The 22831-nt window shown below is 41.1% G+C and overlaps 1 protein-coding gene across 1 annotated transcript in view; it reads left to right on the top strand.

The window, feature by feature from the left end:
* cntn3b (contactin 3b) overlaps positions 1 to 15001 on the top strand; it is a 46729-nt gene extending 31728 nt beyond the window's left edge. Inside the window, exons 13-22 of the mRNA XM_085353770.1 lie at positions 1708 to 1825; positions 5388 to 5546; positions 5675 to 5824; positions 9779 to 9849; positions 10237 to 10468; positions 10899 to 11008; positions 12177 to 12363; positions 13864 to 13976; positions 14077 to 14242; positions 14757 to 15001. Coding sequence (XP_085209896.1) covers positions 1708 to 1825; positions 5388 to 5546; positions 5675 to 5824; positions 9779 to 9849; positions 10237 to 10468; positions 10899 to 11008; positions 12177 to 12363; positions 13864 to 13976; positions 14077 to 14242; positions 14757 to 15001 — 1551 coding nt within the window. The remainder of the gene's footprint in view (positions 1 to 1707; positions 1826 to 5387; positions 5547 to 5674; positions 5825 to 9778; positions 9850 to 10236; positions 10469 to 10898; positions 11009 to 12176; positions 12364 to 13863; positions 13977 to 14076; positions 14243 to 14756) is intronic.
* The last annotated feature ends 7830 nt before the right edge of the window (positions 15002 to 22831 follow it).

Here is a 22831-nt window from a genome sequence, read left to right on the forward strand (position 1 = left end):
GCATAGGCATTTAATGAGAGATAGTTTTCACAGAGTCTGTTTCCCCTGTCCAGAGAGATTACCAACCCCCTGCTCAACAGCTTCTGATGAATTAATTAACATAATTAAAGCAAATCTGCCTCATCACTTCCTTCCTGCCAAGGCAGGAAGCCCGCGACGCATCGCAAGCTCTCGGGTCGGCCAGGTGGCGGCTGACATTGGAAGGAGAATCAGGCATGGCGCTTCAAAACTGTCAGGGAAGAGGAGAGAAGATGAAAGGAAGGGTAAAAGAGAAAAAAAGAGCAAGAAAGATAGTCACTTTATCCCTTGGGCGCATAGAAGTGCCATTCGGCTCAGCTCTGCTTTGTCAGTTCCCTTAGAGAGGTGAAGATCCATGGGTGTTCATGCCCAGTCGCGGCACAGTGGAACTATGATCACTAGCCTTTGGAGGTGATGAGATCTACTGTGACTGCAGTGAGTCTTACCTGGCTCTCCCCCAGGTGACTAGTTTCTAAAGCAGCACACTCTTTTTCTCTGGCTGACATGCTTTGTGACAGGCCACTTCAAGAGGTGACTTTCAAAAGGCCCGACTCCCATCAGCAGTCCAAATGAGAGCGCAGTAATGTTGCCTGGATAAAGCGTATTAAGTCTGCTGACTTTCAATACTTTTCTTATTGCCTTTGAGCACCCATCAGAAAACCCCCAAACAATCAATCAGTTGATCCCCCCCAAAGACCCATCTGATGCCGTACAGTAGCAAGTGCGTGTCACGCTGTGCAAGAGGGCTCTAATAATCTCGCTTTACAAGATGATTGAATGACGCAGACATGCTGAAGTGTAGCATGATAGCTTTTAGGTTAGGTTGTTTCATTGCGATGTGATGAATGCTCGGCTAATTGGAATGCACTGAAAGAATATTTAAGCGAGCTATGAAGAGCTAAATCAGCTGCACAGTTTAGATTCGCCGTGTACGACTGATGAGTAATTTTGTGCCGCGTTTTCCCACATGAATTTTAAAATGAACAAATACTTTCACGGATGCTGGAAAAAAAACTATTCTGATCGCTAACATATTCTGTCAGTACAGAGAAATGAGCTATGCACCGTACTTGCTAGCTGTTTTTAAGAGAGGTGTCTTTGTAGTCGAAAGCACTAGAAGATGTTAGGAATAAAGAATGATTTTCATTCTTTTTGAAAACAAAGAAAAATGCAGAATTACAACCTCATTTTTAAGGTAATTCTGCTTTATGTAGCCACACACAGTAACTCCCCTTTTCCAGATAAGAAAATTAACATTTGCTGCTGTGTTTCGCTGCATGTTCCTCACGGCCATCACATGCATGCAGCCCATGTAAAATAATATTTACTCTTTACACTGGGAGTTAGACTCATATCTTGCTTGAGCTTGTGTAATTAGAGAATAATTAGGATTGCTTTGCCAATTAGCTCGACTGTGTTTGTTTTGTGTGTCCTGTGTGTAGCGGGTAGTTGTTTACAGGGGGTTTGGAGGCCGGTTGGTTAGATAGTGCCTGAAGGACGGCCAATAGGGTTATTTGCTCTGAGTACATCTGCCATGTCAGTTGTTTGTGTTTGAAAGATGCAAAAATCAGCGGCCCGGAGTCGCTGTGATTGTATTGGATGTTATGAAATGTAAAAGCATCCCAGAGCCACAGGCTGGAAGATTAATTAACGCTACATCTCTTACTTAACCTTATTTCTCTCTTTCAGAGCATATCAGGGGATCTGATGATTCGTAACATCCAGCTGAACCACGGTGGGAAATATGTCTGTGTTATTGACACTGATGTGGAAAACCTGTCCACCTCTGCCATTTTGGTCGTCAAAGGTAAGAGAAGGGCCAGATTTCGGTTGCTTTTGTGTGAGCGCCGTAGCACGGCTACCACAGAGCGTGTGTAAAAGTATTCAAAGCAAAAAAAGTTTGACAGAAGGGTGCGAAACATCCCCGAGGCTCTCGCTAAAGATACACGATGGGGAAGCAAAAATGTCTGTCTCAGTCTGTAACGTCAGCTCCTGTTTACAATATATACTGTACTTGTTACTGAAATGCAGTAATGGTGTACACGCTCGCTCTGAGGTAGCTGAAGTAGCTTTGTTGATATGTGCCTGGTGTATCTGGCTCCGTGTACAAGCGTATCTCTGGTGATTTACATTGGTATTCCTGCCCTAAACAAACTCTAATAGCTGTCCCAGGTGCTTTGAGAAGGCAATGTTTATCACAGAAAATGACTGTAATTGGCTCATTTACACACCAGCAAAATATCATGGAAAGCATTTGAATAATGGAGCAGCAAAGCAAACGGCTATAACATGGTAGAGAGTGATATTATACCCCTCTCGTCAAACTGACAGGTCATTAATTATTCATGAGCTCCGGAAGTAATTAAATTTAAACCATGGTGATTTTTAAGTCACCATGGTTTAAATGAGAAAGTGACTTAAAAGTTTAGCAGCAAGACACTTGTTTCCTTTGTTCCATCAAACATTTCTTTCAGCCATCTGTGTTTATCAGAGCGATATGTGACTAATTTTTTATTGAATCACCAGAAAGTACACAAATACAAGATTAAATATTTTATTTATTTATCAAAGATACATAATTACACATTGATACAATGAATAAGGTGTCTATAAAAATTACACATGGTGTAAGAAAAACATTATAACATACAAATAAGTGTTTTAAGATAATCTGACATACTTTAAAAGCATAAGAATAAAAGTTTGTTTTTTTTTAAAAATCATGTTCTTTGATGATCACATTACATGTATCACATTTTTTAAAGCATAACGTAGGGTGTTCACAAAAACAGTTTTATGATTACTTTTTCCACAGTGCTTGTATGCCTCTTGCAAAACTATGTACTTATCACCATATGACATAATAACTCACGATTATGCAAGACCAGCCATGAAATGTCCGTCGCTTCATTACAATCATTTGTCCCCGCTGCTGCCCTCAGACCCAGTCTGTGGGGTAAAATTGCTTTTTTGGTGGTTCATAAAAAATATCTCAAAAAGCGATGTTAGTGAGGGGACCAGAAACACTGGGTTGCAGAGCAGTTGGTAAGGACTTGTATATTTCTGGAGAGTCTGCAAAAGCTGTCTTGCTCGTGCTCCTGATTGGATATGTGGAGCCCGGCTCTGATATCTCACTGGTGGCAGCTAAAGGTAGGCATGCCTTGGAGGCGGAGTTGGTCTCGGGCGCAATCTTTCAAACGAGCCTCACGGCATTTCAGGCAACCTCAGGCCGGAAACAACATCCGGTCACTCGCGGTCAAAATCCACGCAGAGCTGGTGTTTCGCAGGGATCAGGTTAACACATCTGGGTCTAAAAATATAAAGAAAAACAAAAAGAGTTTTAAAACACGCAAACTAGCAAAATATCAAAGGAGCATAACATAACAATAACAAGATGATATGAGATACCCGATGAGGCCATGATAGGTGATGTAGACATGTAATGTATAAACTTTTACGGGAGTTAAAAGTGGAGCTTATATATATTTTAAAGTGTATTGTACGTGGGATAGGCTCCAGCGCACCGCGCGAGCCTGAGAAAAGGATAAGTGGAGGCGAATGGATGGATGGATGGTGTATTGTACCTGTTACAAACCATTGTGATATTTATTTATTTTTTTAAATGAAAGGATTGACAGAATGGTAAAAAGGAAAATGCAAAAATGTAGTTAGAGAGGAAGATTAACACTTACCGAATGATATGCGGATAAGGAAAGAGACGCAAGTTGCTGTTGAAATCGGCCGCTCCCTATGCGAACTCGCAAGCAGTCTGAGCGGTTCCAGTTGTTGATATGGCTGAAGGCAGGGGTCTTCTGGGAGCTCGGGGGTAGTCTTAACCTGAGCGGGAGATCATAAAAATCGGACCTGGAGCGGATTGGCTAACCGGGGTGCGAAGGGAGCGGTGCAATAGTTATGTGATTGGCAGCGGGGCGAAGTAAGGGGGGGAGTTGGTCTCCGGCGCAAATTTCGAACGAGGTAAGCAGCGCATTCGGGAGCAGAGCGGGGAGCGAACAAGCAGGAAAAAATTGTGCTCTGCAAGAAGTTGTGGATCGGAGATTAAGAGCGAGGTAGAACTTAGAGTGTGCGTTGAATTTTAGAGGTTGCTAGTAAGAGGGAAGTTTTTGAAGAAAAAAGACTAAGGATTTTCCCTGTTATCGAATATAAGGTTTTGGGAATAGAGGGGTAGCTAACAAGTTATTCTAGGGATTTGGAGAAATCGCGGAGAATTTTTTTTTAAAGGAGTTTTGGCTTTGTTTGGCTGAGCATGAAGGGAGCCGCGGGGCGCTGAATTTGAGAAAAAAGACTAAGGATTTTTTCAGGATTTTCCCTGTTATCGAATATAAGGTTTTGGGAATAGAGGGGGTACCCTAACAAGTTATTGTAGGGTTTTGGAGAAATCGCGGAGGGTTTTTTAAGGAGTTTTCCCTGCTTATGTTTCTAAGGAGGGTTAGGGTTAGGGTTAGGGGATCGCGAGTTTTTTCTGAGTATGAGTTTTATTCTAAATCTACAAATGCATATAAATCGAAATAAAGTTTTCCCCCAAGGCATGCAGCATGTGTTTGTGGCCATACTGAACGTTACAAAAGCACAAGTTTAACTAAACAATTTTAATATGGTTTAATACATTTTTAAACACATGAGCACGGAGCCCGAGAGAGCACGGTCCGGAGACACGGGCGCGCCCCCGCGCGCCCAGACACACAGCCTCGGGCGCGCGCGCGCGCACACACACACACACACTGACCCGCCACCAGATGGCGTTTTTTGAGCATAAAAAAATAAAAATAAAAATTTAATTGCTTAAAGAAATAAAAGAATGCTATTTTTTGATATATAAGAAACTTTCTAAATAATCAATTATATTTTTATGAATATCATATTTTTATGAATATCATATTTTCATGAATATCATATTTTCATGAATATCATATTTTTATTACTTAATTACTTCCTACTTCCGGAGCTCATGAATAATTAATGACCTGTCAGTTTGACGAGAGGGGTATAATATCACTCTCTCATGGTAAAGACTGAGCATGTTGTAGTCGCAAACACTCGCTTTTCTATTCTTTCCTTTTTCTACTTACTGATGTCTCCTCCTCATGAAGCACCTATTTCCTTTTCTAATAAACGATCCCATTCACTTTATCTTTCCACAGCCGGTGAACTCATCACTTAAGAATCCCACACTCGCACACATACACACACATAAAGCGTGTACACACCAAGGGCGCAGCCCTTAATTAAAGCGAGTGTGATGGCCTTGATATGTAACAATGTGTACAAGTCTTTATGAGCTTGATGAGAGGAGGCTTTTTTAAATGGGTGCTCACCTTGGGTTCACCCTCGTCACTGTCTGATTGATGCAGGTCCCCCAGGTCCTCCGGACAAGGTATCAGTGGAGGAAATCACAGACAGTACAGCACAGTTATCCTGGACTCCCGGAAGGGACAACGGCAGCCCCATCACCGGCTACATCATCCAGGCTCGAACTCCTTTTACCGTGGGCTGGCAGGCTGTAGACACAGGTACGCTGAAAAGAGGCTTCTGTAGTATTTATTTTGCCTGGATATTTATTTGCTCATCATTCAGTTGGAGTCCAGTTGTTTAGCGTTCAATTATTTTTCTATTAAAGAACTGAATTTCCACTTTGCAGTGCCAGAGGTGGTCAATGGTAACATGCTGACAGCCACGGTGGTGGGTCTGAATGCGTGGGTGGAGCACGAGTTCAGGGTGGTGGCACGCAATGCTGTAGGGCTTGGCGAGCCTAGCCCAGCCTCAGCCAAGACCAGGACGGAGGATGCAAGTATGTACATCAAAAAAATTTAAGCTACACACATTAACAGATATAAGCACCGATGGATCAGCTTTACTTTAAAATGTTCACTTTCTGGGACTCTATGTCTTCCTTGGCAAAAAATGAGTTGAGATTATAGCACAACCACAGAACTGTGGAAAATCAATTCCAAAAGTGACGCTTATTTTATTTGTGTTGGCGGTTGTTGATGTTATTGCCAGTTTGCTTGACGGCGGGGCGCTTTTTTTTTTACAAAAACACTTGCAATGGTGTGATAGTGAGCTAAAGTTAATATGTCCAAGAAAGTGACTGCTATGCTACAGATGATTTCACAGGAATGAATACCACATACTTCATTAGGTAGAAACGATAAATTGCTTGATAATTAAACTTCAAATCACCCAATCACATAGTAGCAACTCAGTGCATTATAGCATTTTAGATATGGTAAAGATTACCTGCTGAAGATTAACCCAAGTATCAGGATGGAGAAGAAAGGTGAAACTGCTGATCTGCTGGGTTTCCCCACACATCCATCTGTAGTAGATCCCAACCAATATAGGGTTTTGTTTTTTTTTAGGATATCAATACCGATATTTGGTCATTTAAAAAATCTGATATTCCAATATATTCGATATATAACAGATTTCACCAGCATTGGTTATAGGGCTGGGTCATATCATACCGTTAAGGTTGGGCAACGATAAGAAAATGAAATATCGCGATAGAATATGCGCAGGGCCTTTGTTTTCATACAGACATGGCGGAAAAAGCATGTCGGTGACGGAGAATGAGAAGGGTGAAAGCGGATCGTTGAATGAAACGGATGTGCCAGAATTGGTTTGTAAAAATGCTGCAACTTCAGTGGTGTGGAACTGGTTTAGCTTTCGTCCGTCAGATACACAACAAAGCACTATTTTTGGTAGAGCATGCTAGCGGGCCGTTGTAATTACCGTGTTTTTTGGAAAATACGGCACACTTAAACACCTTTGGTTAAACTGTCAGCAAGGAATTTGCATTTGCACTGTTACATTTTTATATAACTTTAATGCACATAAAAAACAGCTGCTTGTTTAAGTGAAAATACATTGATGTTTTTTTTTTTTGCACTAATAAAGTTGTGGAGTTTTAAAGTATTTTGTCTAGTATCAATTATATCGTCAGTTATATCGTTATCGCAAATTTTCAAATGTATATCGTGATAAATATTTTTGGTCATATCGCCCTGCTCTAATTGGTTATGGTTAGTCATTTATTTACTCATTACCCTGCAGTGCTCGGATCAGCTGGTTAATGTTTTTGTGGCACTTCAAAGCTGTGTTGCCAACAGGGACGTTGCAGAATGCCCTCTAGTGGACAAAGTATGTAGTAAGAATGAACTGTGTTTCAACCCCCCTCTTCTTTACTTTTTACATTTTCATTTGTGGGAATTTATTGCGAATGATGATACCAACAGATAAGCAAATAGGTAATACTACCAATAGTATTCGCTCGTCTGTAAATTTGTCGGCCCACCAAACTGGACAGGAGTTTGGAAACGCGTTACCTGGTCTGAGGAGTCCGAGTTTCAGCTGCAGCATTCCAGTGGTATGGTCAGTTTGGTGTAAATAACAGCCAGCCCTCCTTGCATCAATGGTGTAGGCGATGTTGGTAAAATAGGGTGTGGGACAGTTGTTCTGGCAGATCCTGATCTCATTAGTAACAACTGAGCATCGTTTCAGCATCAGTTTTTTTGTTGACCATGTCCTTGTTTACCTCAAACTGATTTCTTGAACATGACAGGAAGTTCACAGTACTCAAATGTCATCAGATCTCAATCCAATACTTTGGGATGTGGTGAAACAGGAGATTCACATTCATGAATGTGCTGCCAGCAAATCCGGAGCAACTATGTGATGCTATCGTGTCAACATGAACCAAAATCTCTGAGAAATGAATTAAGGCAAAGACTTAAGGCAGTTCTGAAGGCAGAAAGGGTTCCAAACCAGTACTAGCAGGGTGTAAATAATGAAGTAGCTTGAAAAACCAAGAAACTCCATGGTGTTTCCATTTGAAATGTTTTGAAATTTAGAGAGATACACAAGTAAAAATGAACATAAGGTTTGCGATTTACAAGTATTTATAGTGGTTCCACATTTTGTTGTGTTATCGCCTTATTCCAACACTGGTTAAATCCACACAAAATACCCCATAATAAAAAAACATGACCACAGTAATGCTGCCACCACCATGCTTCACTGTAGGGTTGGCATTGGCCTGGTGATGAGCAGTCCCTGGTTTCCCCAGACATGGAGGCTTGACATTCAGACCAGCAGTTCAATCTTCATTTCATCAGACCAGAGGATTTTGTCCTTCAGGTGCTTTTTGGCAAACTCCAGGCAGGCTGTGATGTGCCCTTTGCCGAGGAGTTGCTTCTATCTGGCAACTCTACCATACAGGCCTGATCGGTGGAATGCTGCAGAAATAGGTGGCCTTCTGGAAGCTTCTCTTCTCTCCACAGTACAACGCTGGAACTTTATCAGGTTCTTGGTCACCTCCCTGACTGAGGCCATTCTCCCTGATAACTCAGGGAAGACTCCTGTTAGTTCAAAACTTTTTCTGTTTACAGATGATGGAGACCACTGTGCTCATTGGGACCTAAAGTGCTGCAGAACTGTTTCTGTGCCTCAGTGCAGTCCTGTCTTGGAGGTCTGCAGACAATTCTTGAGCTCAGTTTTATGTGTTAAAGGCTGTGAATACTTATGTACATGTTATAGTTTGGGCTTTTATTTAAAAAAAAATTGCAAGAATTTCAAGCACATTATCACTTTGTTATTATGGGGTAAACTGTAAGGTTTATACTTTTTCTAAATATTATTTTGCATTTTTGCTACTGATTGGAGTAAAGTCTGACCTTGTCCTGTGTGTTTGCCCCTGGTCAGAATAGAGAAGAACTATCTGGCTATGGACCTTAGATTTTGTGTCAACTGGAAACGGATCCTTCACACTCTTGCTCTGTCACTTTACTAAAAATGAAGCATTTATAGGCTAAATCACTCGCTTTAGAAGTTCACTTTGTAGAAGGAACTAAAACAGCTTATTTCAGACAGAGGATGAACTGAGGCACCAAGAACGGAGGACTAGTCTGAACTGGGAATCATGGAAAGCTACTCTAGTAGAGTCAAAGAATATAGAGCATCAAATAAGCATAACGGGTACGCTTTAACAATTTTAAGGCTTCTTTGATGAGCCTGTCATTTTACTCTATCCTATGTTGCCCCGTCTCTTGAAAATAGCCCCTTTTTAGCCCCTTTGCAGACCTGGCGTACGTAGCTTAAAACATGCATCTTCTGCTTCAGTAGAGCAGCATGCAAAGCCTTAAAGTGTTACAGAAACTCTCAAATATTTTCTAAATCATAACATTTTATATTTTTCAGTTATATTTTTCATATAACTTTGTTTATATATAATGATTGTTTTATTGTAGTTAAAGTTGTAGGTATGGCAAAAAAAAAGAAGGATATCAAGTCTGGGTAGGAAAAAAAAGGAATCTCAATTCCAAGCATTCAACCACTCCTGGGCTTCAAACACAAACGCTGCTTACTAAATCAGGGCTCCACTTACGAAAGGATACTATGAGGACGTGCTTGAGTGCTCCTCCACCTACACTGTCGTTTTTTCCAGCACGCTGCAATGCACAAACAGCCTAGTGGGAATTGAAAAGGAGTGGGTTGAGTCAAATGTCATTTGCAAAATATTACAAATCTTGGCTTGTGGTGTATGCACGCTGACATTTGGGCAAAGTCTGTAAGTCACTATTCTCTGCAATGCTTGTGTTTGCACAAAGTGGGGGATTTGTGGGGTGTAAAATGGAAGGCGAAGTATCTGCAGCTGGCATACTCGTCATAAGGTTACAAGTCGAGGCTTGTCGTTGAGCTTTGTAAACTGTGTTCTAATTGCTCCCCTTTGGGCTTTACCTCTCAGTTCCCGATACAGCTCCCACTGATGTTGGAGGTGGAGGCGGCACAAAGTCTGAATTAGTGATAACATGGGAGGTAAGTCATCTGTCACATTTTACTGTTTTCTCCATTGCCGGGTAATGGTTTTGCTTAATTGTGCAGAATTGAAAGGAGCAATTTTATGACCCCCATTAGAAGGAGACACCATTCATCTGGCTCAGCCCCCAAGTGCCATTTATTCCTCCAAAAGCAGGGATGGGGACACTTTCTTTAGAAAGAACTGTGCTCTTTAGCCACAATCACATATGAAAAGAAAAGATAAGGTAAAAGGCATTTGTGGAGGCTTCTAGGTGGTGGCAGCTGAGAAAGGGGCTGTGTCTGTTCACAATATCCCTTAGTCGAGGCACAGTGCAGAGACGGGCCTGTCTGTTTTTTTGTCTGTATGCGTTTTAATATCACTATAGTTTTGTGTTTTGCTCCCAGCCTGTGCCCGAGGAACTGCAGAACGGAGAGGGCTTCGGCTACATCATCGCCTTCAGGCCTGTGGGCACGGTCACGTGGACGCGAGCGGTTATCTCCACACCCGCGGCGCGTTACGTCTTCCGAAATGACACCATCCCACCCTTCTCGCCTTTTGACGTCAAAGTGGGGGCATACAACAACCGAGGCGAGGGGCCCTTCAGCTCGATCGCCGTCGTGTACTCGGCAGAGGAAGGTAGGGTACAGACTTCTCAGCCTGGCGGCAGAGAGTGACGCTTAAATAAGCTATAATCTCCCTCCTTATAACCATGACCTTGAATAGTAATCATGAAATGAGCTGCTTTTTTTCCAGTGCTGTTATTTCCTTCCACTCTCAAGCTGGGAATGCCAACTTGATATTAGTTATCGTGCTGGTAGATTACAGGAAATCCTAGCAGACTCTTACCACACCGCACTGTCAGGGAGGTATCCTGTTAATTGAATTTGCCGGGCAGATAGTCTTCCCTTATGTCAGTCACAGATCCCATTAAAAGAGAGCGGGGGAAATAGCTTTTCAGTGAAACTACAGGTCTATTTTGTGCCTTACCTCTTATTGCTATTAGTGTGTGTGATGGTGTTGGATGAGTCTGTGGGATTCTTACCACATTTCTGCTCTATTTCTGCAGTCCCCAGTGTGGCTCCTAAGAGGGTTAGGGCTAGAAGTGTGTCTGCAGCACAAATTGAAGTGAGCTGGGAAGCTCTTCCCACCATCCCTGAAAGAGTGCTTGGATATGAGGTACGAACTGCTACAAAATCATATTCTTTTCTCTCTTTTTTTATTTCCCTTTCAAATAACATGATAAGTGGGTCTTTCCCGGTGCCTTGTTTATCCGTCTTATCCATTATTTGTTTTGTTTTTTTTAATGAGTCTCTCTCTTTAGCTTATGATATTCTCCGGTATCTTTGCATATATCTCAGAAGAGATTTTGTTTAATGCGTTACCATCACAAAGTGATCGCAATACTTTGGCACCCCAACACTGAACCCATGAGAGGAAAATAAAAACCCCTCATCGCTTCAAGAATGCAAAGAAGGCTTTGCTGTTTTTAGTCTCCCTCCTCCTGTGCTCTTTCAGTATCTGTCACCTCTGGCCCCTTGCACAAAGCTCTGCAGTTGCCATAGTGCTGGCCACATTGTGCTTTCAGAACAGAGCTCAATTCTCCAAATGTGGTTCTGAAGTGGATTTGGGCTGCTGAATCTCAATAGGCCACCAACAGTATGGAAAGCAAGGACTACACGTGTGAGGCACTCAGCTTTTAAGGAGATGTTGTTGGGCTTGTAAATTCAGTCGACGTTCAGATTTAATAATCCTGCTGAAAAGATTTGATTTCTGATCTTTATTAAACAAATTGGAAATACAACAATTTATGGGCAATTGAAAAACAGGGGTATCCCGTAGGACAGGCTTCACATTTCAATTAAATGAGGGTCATTAAAGATGACCCACAGCAAGCGGCAAGTTTGCTTTATCAAATATCGCGTCACCTGCACCTCTAAGTGTTGGCTAAAAGCCTGAGGGAAAGTTAGCTCAGCATCTAGTTTTACAGACCTGATGCTTTGCTAAACTAAAGTATTCTTTTAAAAACAATATTCTCAAGATTTATCCATAACCTCTTTTCTTTAAGATCCACTTTCCTTAGACTTAGAAAGACTTAAGGCAGAATTTTTGATCCTGGGTCAGTGATCATATGGCTCTCTAGTGCCCTCTGTATATAAGTAGGGCGGCTGAGACTCAACTAGTGAAAAATGTATTATTCACCACCTCCTCCCCCTCCCTTTCTGTAATACAAACAGCATTTCAGATTTCACGATGGATTATGAATTTTAATAATGCAATGAAATGCACCACTTGAATCTTTGCACCTGGGAGCCTGACATTTTTTTTACCCTTCTTCTCCTACCAGGTCATGTACTGGGAAGATGACACCAAGCCTGACACTATTGGCAAAGTGCGCTTATCTGGAAACTACACGCTGGTTAATATCACAGGGCTGAAAGCAAATACGGCGTACTACCTGTCTGTGGCTGCTTTCAATACGGCTGGCCCTGGGCCACAGTCCGTGCCCATCAACAGCACCACAAAGAAACCACGTGAGTCCATCCCCAGACGCACATTGAAAGTATCTTTACATGGTAACCTTCAGTTTGGCATTGGACTGTCCTCACCATGCTGGGTGTTGCATTTGTTCAGCTTTACTGTTAGTGCTCAGACTGTTCCTTTTTCCAAACAGAAGTAGCCCTAACTGCGTCACGCCTGCAACAAATCCAGGAAGTCGTCTTTAGTTTGGCAAATCTGTTTAAACAGCCCCTGCAGGTTTAGACCACATTTGTGCTTATTTTTTCCTATCTTTGTATGCTCTTATGTTTTTTCCTTACACCTCTGAAACTGGTCATAGCCAAAAGCTGTCCCCCTCTGAGCTTGGCTCTGCTGGTGGTCTCTGCTTGTGGACAGTAGGGAGTCCCCACTCTCGCCAAGAGCTTGCTTATAGGAGATCTTTGTCTGATCTTTGGGGTTCTCTTCTATTATAAATAAGCTCCTCTGAGATGAACTGGCATTATAACAATATATATATAAAAATATGTGAATGTATTTTGGAAATCTCAGAATGGAAAGAGCAGGAAAAACTTTATTCAGTACACAAATATCGATAACATGGGGATAAAAATAACAGAAAAGAAATTTGTATTCTCCTCATCAGATGAGCAGTATACAAAAGAGTAGTTTTCCAGTTTGCATTAGGACATCAAATTTGAAAAATCAAGCAGATTTCCTTTAAGAATCACTTTCTGATGGGTTGGGCAATTTTGTTTTATTCTTTTTACCCTCAAGCAAGTCGAGAGGATTGTTAGCCACTACCATGGATATGAAACTAACTCGTGGTATTCAAACTTGGATCCTGAGTCAGCGATTCATAGTCAATTGAAAAGTCAGTTCAAATATAAAGATAAATGTAATATATAAGGAACATTTATGTCAGTAAAAGAAGTGCAGTGTGTCCAATATTCTTTTTACTTTATCTTTGGGCCCCTGATACGACTGTGCCATATCACATTATGACAACGCTCACTTCTCTCAGGGTCCTGCTACTGCATGGCTCGGGTTATTAGCCAGCTAGCTAAGCTGTCGAGCACCAAGAAATATTAGAAATAATGGCATTAAACTTAAACCCAGCGAAATCTCTGTTAAGTTTGTGACACGGTCCTTGTGTCTCATGTGAGGAATCCCCAGAGTGTCTGAGAAAAAAAAAAAAAAAGAAAAAGATAAAATAAAACGGGATGAACAGTCAGGATGAGGTAGAGCTTGCCAGTAGGAGTTTCCAACAACATTTTCTCCTTTGTTAGGGCTAACCTGACTCCAGCTAAATGACTCACTGACTCTGAGATAGGTACAGTCTGGCCTTCCACTAGCATTAGTTTTGGGACACCAACAGTTTTCTCATATTATCACTAAGTGTTGTCTACAGTGCAGTTTATTGACTTTGTTGGAAATTCAACAAAAACCAAGAATTTGAATGTTTCTCCAGAAAGATGCTTTTAAAAAAAAGGCAACCAGCATATCCTCTGTATACTTACTTCTGATTTCTTTTGTAGCTCCAGATCGGCCTCCGCTCAACATACAATGGAACATGATTGGCTCCACACTTACGCTGCACTGGAACCCTGTAGTAGCCATGGAGACAGAGTCAAAGGTCACTGGGTATTTGGTAAGTCCCACTATTTTGCAAAGCTGTGATTTATCTCCAGAAACAATAATGTTGGTGTTTGCATTAGCTCATTTTCCGGAGTCACTCCCCCTTGCCTCAGGTGATGCTGAAGAGACATCGCTACAATGACATCCTTACTGTGTTGACCAACCGAACCACTGCTGAGCTCAGCCTCTCAGCCAACGACAACTATCTCATCCAGATCAAAGCCGTGAGCGAGGGCGGCGAAGGTGTGGGAAGTGAGCCTATCCACATCCATAAATTAAGTGAGTTTCTTGTTTTTTCCTTTTTTTAACCACTGATAAATCTTACAGGTGAATTCATAATTTAGAGAGAGCATTAAATTTTTCTTCATTGCATCCTTTTCCAACCAGGTGTAATAGACAGTGCGAGAAAAGCGACCTTTTTAGAAATGCGTGCACGGTGTCATCCATCTCTGCCATTGGGTTATTATTCCTTGTTGACTGGCTGCTCAGCGCAGCAGCATATAAAGCAGTTCTGTGCTCCCATCCCGCTGCTGTGCAAAATTGTGAGGCAGCTCGATTTGGCGCTCTCCTCTTTTGATATGATACCAATTTTATCTTCTCGGGATACTTAGATAGCCTCTCCTGTTGAAAGGCACTAATAATGTAGATATAGGAAAGTGTCACGCTCGGTTTTTGATTTACGATGACTTGTCAGAAATTTAGAGGATAGCACAGCAGAGTGCGGGTTTTCTTCCTTTGAGTTGAGAGGTAGTTCTGGTTCTTAACGAGCTGCTCTGTGGGTTTTCGGTTGCAGGTATGGGAGCGCGGGGCTCGGGCGCGAGTCACCTCAGCCCGCTGTGTCACTCTGCAGTCCTCATCGTTGCTCTGCTCCATCTGGTGATCTTTAATCACAGCCGATGGAGTGCTCTCCCTCTCTCCCCCTCCATCCCTTCAGTCAGCCTGTCCTATGTTAACCCTCCACTGGACTGGCACAAGGCCCGGGTTTCAGCGGCTGGACTGGGGAAGGCTGGAAAAGACCGGACTGCGCCAAACTCTTAAAGAGACCGTGCCACTTCTTCTTAAAGGACCATCAGATAGAGATGTGATGATTTGCGTGCATGAAATCTTTTGGTATTTTTTCCAGTGTCATAAGTGCCACCGTGCTTTAGGTTTCATTTTAGAAGTTCTGATGTCTACATGACTTATCTTAGTATCTTTGGAGATACTAATGCCTTAAAACCGACTTTACATATATAGTCCATACCAAAGTAGGTAACAGAGGCTGCTTGTTTTACCCTATAAGAAAAAAATAAGTTATTGTCTCAGCAAATTGATATAATATAACGATAGATTGCATCCATACTTGATCATCTCACAAGTCATTAAAACCACACTTATCCAGTATTTGTGCAGCCTTTTCGAACAAAAACATCCATTGCAGGCTTAAAGTTCTACAAGGTTTTGTCAAATGTGTGAAAGATGAATAGCCAACTGATCAACTGTGTCCAAATCCCACTTAACCTGTGCACTCAAATAAACTTAAGACTGTTCAAGAGCCATAGGCTCCTGAGCTAAGTTCCCCCTCCCAGTACTCTGATAGATCGTGGCATTTTGCTGTGTTTCATGCTCCTCTAAATAATAAATACCTATCCACATTTTCAGCCTAGCAGAAAAAAAAAGCCCAGATTCCAGAGAATAGAAACGTTTGGTATTTCAATGTCGAGCAGATCCCATGTGTACTGTTCCTCCTCTACATTTAGACGACCTGTATACTAGATCAGTTCATCGTATCGAGAACATGTACCATCTACACCCCAGATGACCAGCTGGCCCGGTGCACAGTGGACTTTGGGATAACAGTGCCTTCGGTAGAGGTATATTAATTTTTTTTTCCTCTTTCTTTCCTCTTCAGAGAGCTTAGAAGAGAGATTCGTGTTGCAGCAGAGGTATTGTTTGCTTTTCTTTTCTGCAGAAATTAGTTAGAAAGGATAGGAACCTCGGCATGTAGAAGAACCCATTATCGGAAATGGTATGTTGATTAAATTTTCATTGACACACCGGAGCACCTACGACAAAAGGGGATTGGAAGCTTTAGGAAAGCCGCAATGGATTGAGATATATGACGGAAATTCTGGTCTCAGTATTTATGGTCTGTGGTATAATAAATGTATGACTCCATCCGTAGCATAATTTATGGGCTATTAAGGTATCAGAATAATTGATGCGAATACCGTGGTGAAAGAGCCCTGACTGGAAATGGAGCAAAAGGCATGGCTGTCATTTTACCCCCACCTCATCGCTGTCGGTTGGACACATACCAAGCTGAACATTAACAAAGGAACATTGCTGCTCTGCTGAGGGAGCTACTTTTCACGCCTTTTTATCATGTGGATGAGTCTGTCAAAAGCCACCCAAGTAAAAGCAGAGGTGTGATTGCTGGGGTCCTGACAATGTTCACGTGGAAGGATACAGTCAACCCAACTGCTACACATTACTGTGCCTTTGCCGAACACGGGGCTGCGTACGGTTATTAGCTAGAGACTGTCATCGTCTGCATTTTGCACTCTTTACTCCCCCTCCCTCCCTAAAGTCCCCACCTCAAAGTCGAATGAAAGCACAAGGAATTGATGCAAGGTGACTGGATGTCCTCACTTAAATGTCTGAGCAGGTGTGCGGACCCCAGCGGCCTCGTAAAAAAAGTCCGACATAATCAGGCTGTCCTATCCGCTCCTTGACTGGTTTCATAAAGCGCCGCGCTTGTTGATTAGACTGCTGCAGACCAGTCAATGGGATATTGATTTTCCTGCCCCATTATTACAGCTGTCACAATTCAGCTGCTTGATTGACTGATGGCCGTGTTCTTATTGCACTTGTTGTGTTACAGTCAGTGATGTTTCAGATGTCCTCCACTACTTTTCTCCCTATCGGAAGACTTCAAAGACATTCTTTTTATTTTCTGTTGTTGTTGTGTTTTTGGTTTGACTAGAAATCACTGTATTTGCTCCGCTTGTAGTGTACTTGTAGATTGTGACTTTGAATTGGAGCAGTGACCTGAAATTGATTAGCTGGTTTATTCTTTTGAGTTGCACATCAAAACAAACCCTGTCGTGCTCCAGCAGCAGTACTACTGTATCTTTCTTTCCAAGAGCAGAAAGGCCCGGTCACACCAGCATTTAAAACGGTGAAATTTCAGTTCCAGAGCAGTTCAGGCTTGCTTTGATCAGTGCAGTCACTTTTCTTGCCTTGAGTTAAACACGGGTGAATTTTTGGTGGCGCTGACATTGCTTACAGCATAAGAATCCAAATAGGGGGAGCTAGCCTGGCTAATTTACTCTGCTGCACTATCAACTTTTATTTAACTGCAGTATGTTTAAGTGTATCCTGCTCAACAAAAGATCTGTTTCTGTGAGCTTCAGTGGTGCGAATCCTCTCTCTTGCATAAACTGTGTGTCCTTAATGTCCCATTATGACAGTACTAATGACCTGGCAGTTTGCAATCTAGCTAGCTATTTTTTTCCCCGGGTTGGAGCTAAATTGGATGAGCCAGCTAAATACGTTTGTGATTTTATCTGATTTAAAGCATAAATGGATTCAGCAGGCATGTGCACCCACTGTGTATACAGTATACAGTGGGTATACAGATACAGATACATCTATCTGTATCTGTATACCCACTGTATACAGATACATCTATCTGTATTCCAATACTTAAATATGATGGACAGTTTGCAGCTATGTACTAAAGTAAAATTTAAAATATTCTCCTATGAAAATGAGTTGGACCAAAGTATCTGAAATTATAGTTCACGTACAAGAAGAAAGTGAGAGTCGTGGCATTTTCCTTTGCACATTTCGTGTTTTTGCATATTATGCATTTTGCTGCATAAACTTTACATGTATATCACATGATTTTTACTTTTGAGGTGCTGACCTTTTTTTTCATAGCTCTTCACTAGTCTGCTTTGATTGTCAGGCAAGTCTTTAATCATATATGTCTCCCTCTGGAGCCAATCTAGTGCCAAACCTTTTCTACCATTTGGTAAGTCTTCACTGAGTGAATCCTCGGAACAAGATAACAGCGTGGAATAAATAACCCAGTAGACAGAAAGCAGAAGGATTTAAGAGCCCTAGCTCGAGCGTGGTCCTAACTCCACAGTATGTCCAGTAATTCACAAACTGGCCAGTCAAGCTGTGATGCCTGTTTTATGAATTTGGTGTGCAGTTTTCTGGTGTGACCGGGCCTCAAAGCAGCTTGCGTGTTTCTGAGTGGTGTTAATATTTCCATTAATATCCAAATAAGGTAACCTCATCGCCAGATTGCAGGCTAAAAGGTTATTAATTTACAGTACGTAATTATGTGGCAGTTTCTCAAACTGCCTTTTATTTACATAGACGTAGTTGAGCCTAATGTGTAACGTCTGCTCATGTTCACATAAGAAAATTAAAGTATTGTTTCTGACCTTGTGCTATAAAAAATACTACAAAGTACAATCTGAAGAAATAAAGGGATTATTGGAGTGGCTGAAATGTATTGAACACAGAGCAACAACGTATCTATTTATATCCATTCAGTCATTTCAGTCAGTTTGGTTTTTTGTGGTTGTTGCTAGAAGTGCACCAGGTCCAGTGTATATAGCTTGCATATATTTCTTTTTTAAATATGGCCATCAAAGACAACCTTACTGCTTTTCTATAGTGTGTTCTCTGACCTTAATACTGGTGTATTAATCATTGATCTCTGTGAGATACTGACATGTAGAATGGCATTTTCATATTGAAAAGTAACTGTACTGTCTTGTATACTAAAATTGTGCATGTTAATCATTGTTTGTGAATTTGTGTTGAGTTTTTTTCTAAAACTATAAGTTAATAAAAATGTTTATTCCAGCTGCTGGTGTTTTCTCTTGCTTTTAGCCAGTTACTAACATACAAGGAGCTTTCTTTAATTTGGAATCCAAAACAAGGACCCCAGGGGGCCCCCGAGCCCTAAAGTGCTAGTGAATGTTTGGTAATTTGATTGATTGCATATTTGTATGAGAATTTGCTACAACAAAGTACAATAACAACTAAAAGGTCTATGTTATTAGCTGAGCTATTCCTGAGTGTTATTATTGTTGTTTAAATTGTTCTCAGCTAAATTAAGTTTTAACAGAATTACCACAAACTGACTAACACCAATAAAACCTGCATGTGTTTATTCCAGCTGGGATATTGCTTAGTTTCTGAATCTCAGGGCAAATTATGCAGTTGCAGTTGTCACTATGTGCAATGTGGAATTTTGCACAACAGGGTGCTGTAAACACTGCAAAAAAAGGAAGCGCAAAAGGGGGTCAACGGGGACCACTGTGCAAATATTTGCCCCAAGCATCCTACCAGGTTAATCCAGCTAGGTTAAATGATATGTAAGAAATCCTTTTAACTGTGGAAAAAGGGATATTTTTCTATATCAAAAATAGGCCTCCCCACAGAATTGGGATTTTGTCAGTAGAATTGAAGGAGGCCACATATAATGTCAGGCTGCCGTAAAGCTTTGTTGGATTAATGAGCCAGGGAGCACGTGTGTTGCCGTTGGCTGTTCAAATCAAACTCATTTAGCTTCACTTTAAACAGTGTGTGCATATTAAAGAAAAAGATTAAATTTACAGCAGTTATGAAATAACTCGCACCTCATCTGAGCGAGACTTGGCAGTTTCTAATGTTATAGCGATATTTGCTGTTTGTAAAACATTCTGTAGTTTGTGCTGACAGTTTGTAGTTATATTTCTTTTTGGTTGCTAAAGCATTTATTTTGCCGATGGTAAGTTTTACTGTTCAGCCCAAGTGCGTACTGATAAGTGGTGTGTGGTAAAGTTTTTCTTTTTTTTCCTTCCAGCAAACCGTACACGTTTGGACACCTGTTACACTGAAACTAAATTGTGTCCAGATGCTTTATAGCTGATTAAAGTAGCTTGATCATTGCTATCACCGTGCACTTCACATTGCCTTCAGCTGCTTGTAATGTTCTTATATGCTCAGGTTGCTACAACACTGGACCTACATCACGCAGGTTCCTTAGGGGGAAAGGGTCAGCTGATAACAAGAACAGGCTGTCAGAACAAACCACATTTGAGCTTTACTCTTCAATCATCAGTTGTGATATCCATAAACAAGCCTGCACTCTCCCATAGGTCAAAGCTGTTATTATGAGCTACAGTCACATTCTGAAGTTAATCGACTTCTCACTGTCGTGTGATGGAGTGCATCTCTGGCGTCAGACTCGTATAAGTTGTTTCAGGAACTCTTCCATGGGTCAGTTCAGACTGAATGGCTAATATGATCACTTAGTTGAAGACTTGTCGAGACAAAGCGACAAGCTCGCCATGAAGAATCCGAGGCGTTCGATTGAGGCGTCAAGACTTTGACTTACAGGGGTCGGCCCTAATCAATACTTATCACAATATGGCAAATGAATCCTTGATAACAGCATTTCAGCTAAAAGGCTAATGATTTAGTGCCATGCAAAACAGACATTTGGAAATACAATGAAAAAATGGTTCACTTTCTAAAACACAAGAACTCCAACTAAATTTACTCTAAAACTAAAGATATGTTATTAAATGCAAGGAAATTAAAGAGAGTTACACATTAGGAATCTTTCTAGTCATAAAATAAAATTTTATGACCCAGTTTTAATCCCAGGCCCTACATTTGTAGCACAAAAAAACATATAGATGCTGCTGTTGATAATTCACAGAGGGACTTTGCAAATATCAAGCACAATGTAACGAGTAATAAGGCGTTTTAACTTTACATAAATGGCAACATCATAGTAGTGCTTGATTAAACTAAAAAAAACTCCTTACATAATCCAAAGCAAGACGAGGAGAGAGCTTCTACTTTTGGGATTCACACATCGCTGGCAAGCAGGTCTTTTTAGTCAGTGAGATCTAAACAGGATTACTTTGTGCTACAGCAGTTTGTAGAGCAAAGGAGTGTTTCAGAACATAATCACCCGATTCATCAAAGCCCAGCTTTGCACTGCCTTCTCCGCTGTGCATTTTCCCCATCATTAGCCCGGCACAGGCACAGTATCTGTGAAGAATAGAAGTTCCTTTATTTTTGACCTGGGGTTGTCTCTAAGTAATAGACAAGCTGTGGGATTTGAACTCGTGCTTTTTCTTCAGAAAAGGTGCCTCATTTGCTTTCACCCTTTGTTGACCTCCATGTTTGAGTTTTACACTATTTATGAGGAACTGCAAATTATTATGCATATAAATGATCGCCACTGAAAATCCAGTTGTAATGAGATATATATGAATGCTTCTTTAGAGCAACACCGCTCGCGCTCTCATGGCTCCCTTTACTATTTCCTCCAAATTTCTTTCTTTCTGTTTTTTGTACACGTGACACAGCATCAACCAGAGGGCTGTTTCAGATTCATAAAAAATATTATTAAAGCAAAGGGTTTTTAAAACAAAATTAAAGTTCGCTTAACTTTTTTCCTAAATTAGCCCCAGCAGTAACACCATTGCACTATAAGCATTGTTAGTTTTGGCAGAACGCATTTATTCGAGCTGAGATGTTTATGAATAACTTAAGGTCACTTCATACTTTCAAATCTATCCCCGATTCAGTGTGTGTGCATCGGGATTTTATAATTAAAGTGCTCTGGTCTTTCACACAGAATCACTCATGTGTTATTCATGGCAAATGATTACAAAATTCAATATAAGTGTGCTTTCAAGTGACAGAAAGACAGCAATTTTCAGTGGTATGTTATCTCTTCTCTTCCCCAAAAATGCTTCATGTTTCTGAAAATTAAAAGAGTCCGACTTTCCTCCCACGTGACCTCTGCTTTATTTCAAAGAATCAGAGCGACTGATTGGTTAAAAATAAAAATAAAACAACTGCGCTTTGACGCAAGCTGCAAAGAGTCTCAGGCGTCCTTTTTTTGACAGGAGACAAAAGTTGCTAAATGAGATTCGTTTCATAGAGAGACAGACAGATAGATCTATCCATCCATACCTGCCACGTATTCAAGGCTGTGAGTGCCAATGGGTATCTTATTAATTAAACAAAGCGAAATGTCAACTTGATCACATATTCATCAAACAGGTTTTTGAGGGAAGTGCTAATCATATATATGTTTTTCTTATGGCAATTAACACAGCGGACATTGTTAAGGCTAAATGGCTATTAGCATAAAAGATTCTAAAATGATCCCATGCATTTGCAGATAAAGACTTCAGCCACAGTGAGTATTTATGGATTTCTTTTTAGCACCAGCACTGCTTTGTCCCTGGTCATTATAGACGCTCCATCAGTGTTCACTAATTAGGAGGGCGCCTTTCTTTACAGACGACAAGGGAAGGGACACAAGAGGGAGGTTTGGAAATTAATCATTGAGGTTTATTAATGAGGGGGTATCGGCCCTGTGTGGCCCAAGAACAATATGAAAAGGAGCGATCAGAGGCTAGCTCCATCCATCACTCTGGGAAGTGCGTGGAAGCCACCAGCAGAGTAAAGCTTTCAGAGGCTTTCAGAGGCAATCTTTAATGCGGGCACAAGTGAAGAAAGGAAAATCATTAACTGAAATAGCATATTAGCTGGACCTGATCCAATATTAACATTTGCTATTGTTTCTGTTTGAAAGCTCCGGCTTTTCATCACCGCTTCCTACAAATTTGATGGCGCTGCTTTACTTCGACTAGCAAATTAAGGAGAGATTCACCGATCGACCAGGAACACCCAATGGAAGGTTTTCAGCAGGGTTATTATTCAGTTATCTGTTGAATTTATAAACATACTGGAAAATGATGAAGGTGCCTGACATTTGTTTTGCTATATGGATCTGTTCCGCCTGCTTTTGTTTAACAAGGTAAAAAGTTTCAGCTAAAGGTGCGTGCACAG

This window comes from Diplotaxodon limnothrissa, linkage group LG5, assembly GCF_057381915.1.
Source record: "Diplotaxodon limnothrissa isolate DT_005_m linkage group LG5, D_limnothrissa_male_GT1.1, whole genome shotgun sequence".
NCBI classification, from domain to species: Eukaryota; Metazoa; Chordata; class Actinopteri; order Cichliformes; family Cichlidae; genus Diplotaxodon; species Diplotaxodon limnothrissa.